This window comes from Paramacrobiotus metropolitanus, unplaced genomic scaffold, assembly GCF_019649055.1.
Source record: "Paramacrobiotus metropolitanus isolate TYO unplaced genomic scaffold, Prichtersi_v1.0 Parri_scaffold0000484, whole genome shotgun sequence".
NCBI classification, from domain to species: domain Eukaryota; kingdom Metazoa; phylum Tardigrada; class Eutardigrada; order Parachela; family Macrobiotidae; genus Paramacrobiotus; species Paramacrobiotus metropolitanus.
This window is the reverse complement of record NW_026570704.1, coordinates 7,139-17,049: the sequence shown is the minus strand read 5'-3', so window position 1 is coordinate 17,049 and position 9,911 is coordinate 7,139. Positions and strand designations below refer to the sequence as shown.

Sequence of the window (9,911 nt, the reverse complement as noted above, 5' to 3'; positions counted from 1 at the left end):
TGTGTTTGATGCAGTACTCCGCATATTCTGAAAATTAATGTTACTGTTAAGTACAATACTACACGTGAAACACAAACTGGCACTTTGTGTACCGTTGGATCAGTACTTCTAACGTCACTTTTGAATGTTTTTGAATTGCACGATATTGCTAATTGCTAAACAATGCTGGAAAGCAACGTCGATTATGACTGCTAATTGTGCATCGCTTATCCTTCATATAGATAAATGAACTACGGTGTGCATTTTATCCTTAAATTTGCAGCACCGCCAGCACGCAATGTCAAATATATACGCCGGAAATTTCCGGCATAAGCGTTGTACGAGAAGTTCCATAACGTACCGCGTTGCCGTTTTCAAAGATGCAAAGCCAGGAAGCCCAGGGAAGACAGATGAAAATCAACTACCACTGTGTGGACCGCAAGCGGATGCGCACTTTGCAGTTTCCGGATTCGGAAGGTTGGCGGAAATGACACCGCTGCCGACGACAGCCGAACTCATGGTCATACCATCGCAGCGTGCCGATGCAAAAAATGAAATGAAGGAATTAAGAATGCTGTTGCAGCCGTTGGTAAACGCAACGATAGACGGAAACGAACATGTTCAAAAATATTATGGCATTAGTTATGCCTCGGGAGCGCCGGGATTATCCAGTACATGCTATATTTTAACAGAAGAGTGCAATGGTGGGTAAATGTTTCTGAGTGTAAAAATTATTTTGCTGAGTGTAAAAATTATTTTGTTTGTGTAAAAATTATTTTGCTGATTTTGTACTACACATTGATTTTTCACTTTGACGATTTACGCATTAGAAACGCTCCCGCTGTTTGAAGTTGCAAGAGAAACATGCACCCGCCATCAAAGTTTCCGGCACTGATAGACACAGGAAAATACTTTCAATAATTGCATTAAATAAATATAATAGCTGCTGAGAAATTTTATCCAGAACAAATTGCAGAGGAGTGCAACAAAAACAGCATAGCAAACTATGATTAGTGACTTCAATAAAATGTTTAAGAAACAACACCACTATCCAGTTTCGTCAGATGTCTTTGTCGATCTAGCCGTATGCTACCGTAAAAGTGCTGATAATGCCAACGATTTTTTTATAAACAGTAAAAGCAATTAACACAAGCGATTAGCGATTCTAATGCGAAAACGCTTGAAGTGCCTTAATACTGCAGTTGCGATTAATGCGAACTCCTGTTCAAGCAAACCGCTGTTATTAGGGTTGCCGCTGGATGAATTTATGCGTCAGAATGGCGGAGGCACAGAGTACACAGTCGTTCGATATGCAGCACAGATACTAGACGGCATGCAGTTCCTCCACGATCAACAGATAATCCATCTGGATATCAAGGGAGCAAACATTATTGTGGCACCGAACGGCAAAGCCAAGATCACCGGTTTGACCATGGCCAAACACTTTAGCGGATCATCCACACCTCCCCAGTTTATCGAAAATGCTGCAGGAACTGTGCCCTTTGTCTCACCTGAGATGGCAGCACTGTCAGTTAAGTCGCAGAACCACGCAAAGCAGACTGGCCGGAAGACCGATATTTGGAGTTTCGGATGGGTTATGGTACAAATGGTGGAAGAAGGGCGTCCTCCTCGTTTTACCGGTTATGAGAACCAGAAAAGTGGCGAACAAAAACTGCCTACGTATTTCAGAGAAATGCACCACCTCTTCAAAATGGGCTGTCGACCATACTACACACTGGAGAAGGACAGTTTATTAAATCCAGTTCTGAAGGGGTGTTTTATTTCGGATCCAGAAAAACGGTTCTCTGCTGCACAGCTGATCACTCTTCTCCATGAATTATACTACTTTCTATTTTGCAAAATTGAACCAAGATTCAAGCAGATGGAATTGCAACGGTTCAAGGTGGAACGTTACAGTCTTGAGCGGATGACCGTAGAACCAAATCAACCGAGCCCGGAAGTGGCTTCCAGCGAAAAGATTGTTCTTACCGGGAACGACGGTGACGAGGATAAACTACTAAGAAAAGTGACCCTTCCTGGAATGATCGGAAGTAATAATCCACCCGGTTGGGCTTCTGTAATATCGCCGGCTAAGGTTGACGACACCCAGCAGAGAGTAGTGCTTGAAAACAAGTTTAAGGTCTTCGAGCTGCTTATTAAGGAAATTGCGCCGCAGACAAAAAATATCATAATTCATTACGCAGTGAAGCCGGAGAATCCGATGACCGACTTGCGAATATTTACGGAAAACGAAGGTAATGCAAAACAATCTTTTGGTGGTGAACAAACAGTCTCGTAAAATACGCTTCGTTGGTGTCAAGAAACCAGTCTCGTAAAATACGCTTCTGGTCAGATTAATTTGACTGTCTAACGCTTTTATTTTTGCAGATGCATACACTCTCCTGTCGGACATGTTGAAAACGCGACGATTTAAAACCGCCATGATTCCGGGCTTCACTGGGCAGATACTGAACGGACTGCTACTGTTACACCAATACGGCATTGTTCATAAAGATATCCGTTGCTCCAATATTCTTGTGGATGAAATGAAGAACATCGCAAAAATCGCTCATTTTGAGAAAGCGACCTATCATCGCTGGGACTCCAACCTGGGAACGTCCATCAAGTATCCGGAGGGTTCCTCGCAGTTTGCGTCCAAGGAAATGCAAGAACTGCTGGCCTTTGGTACCAACAGCCGCGCGACGGAAGTGGGACCGGCAACGGATGTGTTCAGTTTGGGTTGTACGGTGATTGAAATGTATTCACGAAAACCCCCCATATGGGTGTATGAGGAAAATGAAATTCGAAAAGAATACACCTTTGTACAGGGCGAGACGACCGAAGGAGATTTCGTTCGGCATATGTGTGCACTGTGGAGTCACGGAGCGAAGCCGGATGAGAGCGGGATTCGCGATGCTAACCAGCCCGAACTCGAAGAGAAGGCACGTGCGTTTGTCGGGTTCTGTACTGGGCCGGCTAGCGAACGAAGATCCTACGAAACGTTAAAATTTCATCCGTTTATCCGCCTTGCATCGTAAAAATATCAATAACCATGGGACACAACCACATCTGCAATGGTACGACCAGCGTACCGACAGTTGTACTATTCCGCTGCTGCAACTCGCTTCTGCTGTTTTCGATAAGACAACGTTCCTAAAACCCAGAGTTCCATGTACTGGAAAAAAGTTAATCGTCATTTTATAACTGTTTGTTTGTAAACTTTCATTTTGCCCCCTATATGGTGAGGAAATTGTGTGTGTATAAATTAAAGCAAGCGCTACGACCTTTTGTTTCTTTATACGTCCATACACCGGTAGTTGAGGTCCGAAGGTTGACTGTAATGAACGACCAAATACAAGCCTATATTGGTGAATCACAAAATCGATCGAAGGTCACTTTTCGTCATTACCGGTGCGTTCGGGGTGAGTTTTGTATCGAGTTTATTCGATTTTACGTAGGTGATGCGACCTAGTATCCGACCTGGCTATACTTGTACAAAATTTAAACTGTCGAACCACGCAATAGCTGTGCTCCAAACTTCCGGTCTCCCAGTGCCTGGCGTGGTACATTCCATTGTTGTTCGTACACAAAGTAAAGCATACCGCATAGAGATTTGTAATAGAGTAACGAGTACTGCCGTAATAAGATAGTGAAGTTTCTTAATCGTCACGCCAAAAAGCAATTTTTTTAAACTTCATTTGAGAAACCGATCCTCGTTTTTTTTGCGCCTTTTATCTTGCACTGACTCGCACATGTGTGTTCTTTACATGAAAACAAAAGGATTTACAGGTGTGCAGCACAAAACAAATCACAAAAATTGGACAAGCGGCGATAAACTAAAATTTATTCTAAAGACATTAGCGCGCATCACCAACAATACAGTAAAAACAAAGCTACAGGAACATTAGAAAATAATAGCAGCCGGTTAAAAAGGGCAAACTACCACCATCACAACCATAATGAAAAATGCACGTAATCTGCGAATAAAACTAGTGCCAAAGTTGTGCAAGTAATGCACTGAGCAACGTACGTAAATCACGCGTAACTCTCCCAATACCGGACGACATCCACGGGGAGTTCTAAACCTTTGCGGTGTGCGAAGTGGTTATTGGCTTCCAATTCAGTTATACCAAACAGCCCGGTTTGCACTATCTCGAGAAGTGTCTCCGCTATCGGGCGGTTATCTGGATTAAAGTCCAAGCATGTCCGGATGAAGGTTCGGAAATTATTCGGTATCCAGTCATCAATGTGGGGAAGTGTTCGGCTTCCGCTGTTTAGGTGGTAAGAAACTGCCATTTCTAGCACCAACGGTTTATTTTTTGCGCCCGTATACAGCGGTGGGTCACCGGATATCAGATGCAGTACTACACAGCCCAAGCTCCAAATATCGCACTTCCTACCAATGTTGATATCGTCAGCGTAAGAGCTGACGATTTCTGGTGCGACGAACCTCCCATCCACTCCACAGCGAGCGCTGATGTCGTGTTTTCCAGTGCGATCATTTTCTAGCTGTCGCATATACTGAAAACCTCCGATCTTGACGTGTCCTTTAAAATCGGGTTCGCTAAAGAAGATGCTGCTGCTGTTAATGTTGCGATGAACGATACGGTTTTCATGTAGGTATGTGAGTCCTTGCAATACTTCGCGCGCCCATTTCGTGGCGATACCGATGGGCAACTTGTAGACAGCGGCGCTCGTAAACGTACCTCCTAAATATTCGTGAAAACACTTTTATCGAGTACCCGTAAATTCGGTGCACGTCAAAAAATGCTTGAAAGGAAAAAGAAATCCTGTTTACAGTGTCCAGCCTTTCACAAAGATAAAGACGCTCTGGTGAAAGTTGTGCCTAATTGTTGATTACAGAGTGACAACACGTCATTTCTTTTCATTCGTACAGCGAAACAGTTTGGTTATATGAGTCTCGAACTGGGATCATTGTTAAAACTTCTACCTTTCTCCGCTTTTTTTTGCTGCGATGAAAGTTTAATGCAAAAGTTTTAGCAAAATTAGTTTAATTATTAATATGTTTCCTTACCTGGACAATGTTCGGTAATAATCTGTACTTCCATTGGTAACGCCGGGTATTGTGGCGCAACAAACCGGCATCTGAAGTGTTTGACAATATTTTTATTCTCTTCCTGCAGTGCACGGATTTTGTAGACCTCAGCCCATTCACGAATCCGTGCATCCATACTTGTTTCCATTTCCAACGCGTCCATATATTTCCCGTAGGCTTTCGTGTAGAAGTCACGATGTTCCTGCAAGTCGCTGGGTTTTTCGCCACTTGCCCCGAACCGCAAAATATCCACGCGCTGCGCAGGACGATCAGGGCCTTCTTTATACTTCATTTCCCCGATCTGATGCGGCAACATTGGATCGTCATTTTTCAGAAACGGATGCGGCCGTACATTGGTAACTGTGATGGGTTCCTTATAGGGCAGTGTCTGCTGGTAGTGCAAGGCATCCATCGCAAAAAGGTCTTTCAATGATTTGCCCAAATCTAAAAACGGATGACCGCTCAGTTTCTGCAAACTCCATCGTTTAACTGGATTCAGCTCCAAACAGTGACTTAAAAAATCTTTGCAAGCGCATGGAACCGTTCGAAGCAGTTGCATTTCCGGACCAATGACCAGTCCCTTTTCCTGTCCCGCCCCAGTATAAAACTCCTTTAGTTTTGGCAGCAGGGATTTTTCCAGTTGCAGGACATCCGTGCTTTGAGCGAAGCGCCATTGTCGTATTAGTTTTAATGGCTGCTGGTTAATGAGCTGGATAGCCAAGCACCCCAGCGCCCACGCGTCGGCTTTGCCAGTTTCGCCTTCTGTATCCGGCAATGCAAAAACGCCTTCCGGAGGAATGTACGGTACATAGGCAGAGCCTTCGTCCGTCCATGATGTCCATAGTTGCTTCAAATCTTTCGGCTCACCGAGAATAGGTGGCGGACTTTTTTCCAGATTGACATTATCCCAAAAGATGCCGCCGTGGCATGGTGAATGTTGGGCGGCTGTGTCCAATACAGTACGTAGCTGCTGCCGGAATATTTGTAGCGCTTCATCTGAAGAGCAAACGATTTTTCAGTCATTGTGACCAGATTCGGCAAAGAAGATTTCGTATACCTCATTTTACCAATTTGCGTCCGGGGTTGCATTTTTTTCATTTTAGACTTTAACTCGGTTAGCGATCCCTTTGTAAATGTACGGTCGAGAGAAGATTATATCAAAGAGAGGGGGGGGGGGCAATGATTAATAAAAAAGTTATGTAATTTTTCGTTGTGATTTCGTTGAAGAAAATGTCATTATTCCGCCGAAACTGCTAACACAAAACAACCTAATGTTAATAATGTTAATAACTAAAAAAATCAATAAATGCAGTTTTACAGTTTTGTTAAAATAAACATCACATTTAGTGACTCTGGGTGAAAAACCAGCAGTAATACGGCTGCGATACTATATGCTGCGCTATAGTTTATACCTGCAATAATTATTAAATGCCTTGGTTTTTGCCGAAGGCCGGAAGCTGGGGCATTATTGTGTCATGGTAAAATAATGACACATCAGCTTGACGACATAAAAATTACCCACCTTGTGGCATTGTGACGCCTCAGTGCTTAGGGATCGGAAAGGGGTTGGCAAAAATTTGAAAATGAAATCAGCAACCCATGAAGAATGGCTGATATTTACCACATTCGATGGCCCGGGCGGCCATTTCAGAATGAGACACTGGAAAGTGAAAAAGCATATGTTGTACCACTTGGGTAACTTCCTGCTTTAATATGTACGTAGCATATGAATCTTTTAGCAGTAGCCAGTAAGTACGTCGGACTGTGCTAGTATCGAAAAACTGCAGATACGGCAAAGTTGCTTATCACTGGCAAATGGCAAATAGAGATATACTTTTACCATAGGTGAAGGACGTTTAATAACGTACTGTAGTCGCAACGAGGCTCTGCATAGATTGTTTGTGCTACAGTTTCCAGGTGGAATACCTTTAGATCAGCGGATCGCGAGCAAATGTTATTCCAGTTATACATTTCCAGCCAGAGTTGCATTTTTCCGTAATTGTTTGCAACACTTATCGGTACTTTGCTTGTGAATACGAGCATTTTAATCAGTGCTCGTCTCACGGTTCCAACATCGCTCCAGGCCAAAAGACATGGTGTGTTCGTTATTCATGCTGAGACCAAGAGTTGGAATTACAGTTTATATCGGACTAGGCACACAAGTCAGTGATTATTAGTCAAACACACTCTGTGTACTGCGTTCGGCCCAGCTGCACATGGCAGCCCATGTCAATATAATTATCACTAAAGTTCGCCTATCGGCCTATGAGAAGCAACCAGCACAGTTACACGCTTGTACTGCACATGATTTCACGAAGCGATAAAAGCTGCTGCCAGTCCTCTTTTCGGTGGAACTTGTAATGCATTGACTTGCTTACTAACACCTTATCCGTTTTTACGCACCCATTTTTGTTGCAACAATCTTTGCGCATATTTGACGATAAAGCACTATATCTAAAGAATTTTTGATTGCTAATTTTATAGCATTTCTTACTATTCCCGATAACAAATCTTGCTGAGTTCAGATAATAAATGGAACTAGGGGAGCGTGCCTTTTACTGGAAAGATTAGGAATTACATAATTTTTACGTTCTGGTTTACGCTTTGACAGAAATATCTCTCTGCGTCAGAACTGTTTGGGGCCACCGGATAGATTGCCGTCTCCGGATGGCATCGTATGATACTGGTTAACAGCTAACCATAAAGTACAGTTTTGACAGTTACGATGTATTGAAAGTTGTTTAGAAACCGAGAAGAAATATGGATATTGTAACGGATAGTGCCTCTCGTTCCTGGGAAATTACTCTACGCAGCACGGAACATCAAAGTTTTGACTTGTTCCGTTATAATATGGAGGAATGCCAGCCAGGAAAAAAGTGTACAGAAGAGATTCCTGTTCAGGACACGTTCGACTACGACATCATTGTGCTAGAGGAACCGGAAGAAAAGCGAAATAGCTTGAAAGCTTTAGAGGAGAAGCTTATCCATTTGGACGAGTTGGGCGGTGCGAAAAGCGTCACCGCATGCCTAGTCTCGTCGCTAAACAAATGCCGACTTGCGATGATAAAAAATAAGCATAAAGTTGCTGAACTGTTGTTTGAGAAATCACCGGAGAACGTTGTAAAGCATCTTAAACCGATTTTGCTTGACTACGGAGCTGAGCCAACTATGGAACTGGTAATTCTTACCCAAAGTGAAGGTAAATTTCAAATCTGCATTGAAAAATTCTTTATGGACTGAAGTGACCGAACTATCCACGCATAATATTGTGACGTATGGTTTTCTTTCAGGCGACTTCGAGCCGTTATCCACAATGATAGCGACAAGGGCGTTTTGCGTGCAAATGGTACCGGTATTTACGAAACAGATTTTAAGCGGTCTACGCATGATACATGAAAACGGTATCGTACACAAGGATATCCGGTGTTCGAATATCCTTGTGGAGAGACGTCAAACAGACGCAACTACACCATTCACACTGAAAATCGCTCACTTCGAAAAAGCGGCATATCTTAATACAGAATCCTGCTTCGGAGATTATCCTATAACGTCTCCCGAAGGCTCGTCTCAGTTTGCTTCACCGGAAATGCAGCAGTTGATCTTCGGTTCAGACAATTCGACAAGTCCAGTGGGCACAGCGACGGATATTTTCAGCCTCGGATGCACCGTCGTTGAAATGGTACAGCGCAGTCCGCCGCGTTGGATTTACGAAAAACATGGCACGATTATGGAGTATAACTTCAAGACAGAACGCACTTTAACGGAATTCGTTGTTAATCTGGGTATGTTGCTGCGTTGGAAAGCATCACCTGATGCACGCATTCTGCGAAATTTTCCCAGTGCGTCCGCATTCGTATCGGCATGTCTGGCTCGCTTACCGGAGGGCAGACCAACAAGCCAGGAGCTGGAAACTCGCCCATTTATTATGGGGTTGCAGATGTAATTTTCCTTAGCTTCTGCTCGGCTTCAGCATGCCGCATCTCGAAAAGAAACCGTAATATATATTTGGTCATTTTATGACATACGTCTATACCACTATTTTTCACTATTTTAGTCAGATATTTTTGACATTTTTGCCATAATTTAATTCGTCGCTTATTTTGCGAATGTACGTAATATGTAACTGCTTTGAACTGAACTGCATGGACATCTCCAGTTTAGCGCACATTTACGCGATGTTTTGCTTTATAATCAGTAATCACTGTATCCTGTTAGCGGACGATTATTGCACCTTACTATCATTAAAACTTTCATAAAAATTTGTCTTATGACCTGCTTCAATTAGTTACGACTAAGGAACCCACCAGGGAATCAGCCGCTTGGGCGTGTGTAACCGGCAAAACCGTCCGCCGGACGCTTTTGCCTGTAAGACGGCAAAACTGTCCGACGGCCCAAGAAAACGTCCGCCGTAAATTTTGCTCACCCAATTTGTTTGCTTTTTGTCGTGTTGTGAACGACGTTCGATGTTTAGAACGACGAGGTCTGAATATTCCGGAACGGATGGTATTGCTGAATATTCGGGGGCGGACGGTTTTACCGAACTGCATATGCGGTGGCAAACCGTTTTGCCGGGGCAGGGTGTAAAACCTGGCAGTGGCACCTGCCAATGGCACTGCCAGTGGCATGGCATGCGATAAAACCTGGAGAGTTTGGCAACTGGCAAACGATAAATCCTGGCAGATGCCGCATAAAATGTGGCACAATGTATGAGCGGTTCCGAACTTCGAAGCGTTTGGTCTACTGTAAAATCCTTTAAATGTTGTCAGTATGTAGTCTGTTTTTCGTTATACAGTGTCAATAACGTTAGCCATCAACTAAGAAAGTAGCGTTCGCATGCAAAACTTGCCATGGAAAGGTCAATGCATTTTGCCTTTGC

The 9,911-nt window shown here is 43.4% G+C and overlaps 3 protein-coding genes across 6 annotated transcripts; 2 read left to right on the top strand and 1 right to left on the bottom strand.

Moving 5' to 3' along the window:
* Positions 1-6: 6 nt before the first annotated feature.
* On the top strand, positions 7-3,205 carry LOC129602470 (dual specificity protein kinase zak2-like). 2 transcript variants are annotated; one of them, XM_055501493.1, is made up of 4 exons: positions 7-683; positions 1,227-2,234; positions 2,368-2,726; positions 2,808-3,205. In XM_055501493.1, the coding sequence occupies exons 1-4, from the start codon at positions 278-280 to the stop codon at positions 3,015-3,017; spliced, it is 1,983 nt and encodes a 660-aa protein (XP_055357468.1). In that variant the 5' UTR covers positions 7-277; the 3' UTR covers positions 3,018-3,205. The 2 variants fall into 2 exon arrangements, with proteins under 2 accessions (XP_055357468.1, XP_055357467.1); XM_055501492.1 differs by having other exon boundaries at positions 2,368-3,205.
* A 483-nt stretch (positions 3,206-3,688) lies between these two features.
* On the bottom strand, positions 3,689-7,234 carry LOC129602468 (serine/threonine-protein kinase PAK 3-like). Of its 2 annotated transcripts, none has more exons than XM_055501488.1 (4): positions 6,904-7,234; positions 6,558-6,695; positions 5,015-6,031; positions 3,689-4,688 (listed from the first exon to the last, which is right to left on the bottom strand). In XM_055501488.1, the coding sequence occupies exons 2-4, from the start codon at positions 6,565-6,567 to the stop codon at positions 4,015-4,017; spliced, it is 1,701 nt and encodes a 566-aa protein (XP_055357463.1). In that variant the 5' UTR covers positions 6,568-6,695; positions 6,904-7,234; the 3' UTR covers positions 3,689-4,014. The 2 variants fall into 2 exon arrangements, with proteins under 2 accessions (XP_055357463.1, XP_055357464.1); XM_055501489.1 differs by having other exon boundaries at positions 6,962-7,234.
* Positions 6,923-9,281, top strand: LOC129602469 (uncharacterized). Of its 2 annotated transcripts, none has more exons than XM_055501490.1 (3): positions 6,923-7,197; positions 7,781-8,234; positions 8,326-9,281. In XM_055501490.1, exons 1-3 carry the CDS (start codon positions 7,129-7,131, stop codon positions 8,976-8,978), a joined length of 1,176 nt encoding a protein of 391 aa, XP_055357465.1. In that variant the 5' UTR covers positions 6,923-7,128; the 3' UTR covers positions 8,979-9,281. The 2 variants fall into 2 exon arrangements, with proteins under 2 accessions (XP_055357465.1, XP_055357466.1); XM_055501491.1 differs by having other exon boundaries at positions 6,924-7,131.
* Positions 9,282-9,911: the final 630 nt, after the last annotated feature.

Bases quoted from the DNA above. Each gene is read 5' to 3' on its own strand.
- LOC129602470 (XM_055501492.1), top strand. From the start codon at position 278: ATGTCAAATATATACGCCGGAAATTTCCGGCATAAGCGTTGTACGAGA. The intron at 684-1,226 runs GTGGGTAAATGT...CGCTGTTATTAG, and splicing joins TTTAACAGAAGAGTGCAATG to GGTTGCCGCTGGATGAATTT. The intron at 2,235-2,367 runs GTAATGCAAAAC...TTATTTTTGCAG, and splicing joins AATATTTACGGAAAACGAAG to ATGCATACACTCTCCTGTCG.
- LOC129602469 (XM_055501490.1), top strand. From the start codon at position 7,129: ATGGTGTGTTCGTTATTCATGCTGAGACCAAGAGTTGGAATTACAGTT. The intron at 7,198-7,780 runs GTCAGTGATTAT...AAAGTTGTTTAG, and splicing joins ATATCGGACTAGGCACACAA to AAACCGAGAAGAAATATGGA. The intron at 8,235-8,325 runs GTAAATTTCAAA...GTTTTCTTTCAG, and splicing joins AATTCTTACCCAAAGTGAAG to GCGACTTCGAGCCGTTATCC.
- LOC129602468 (XM_055501488.1), bottom strand. The intron at 4,689-5,014 runs GTAAGGAAACAT...ACGAATATTTAG, and splicing joins TATTACCGAACATTGTCCAG to GAGGTACGTTTACGAGCGCC.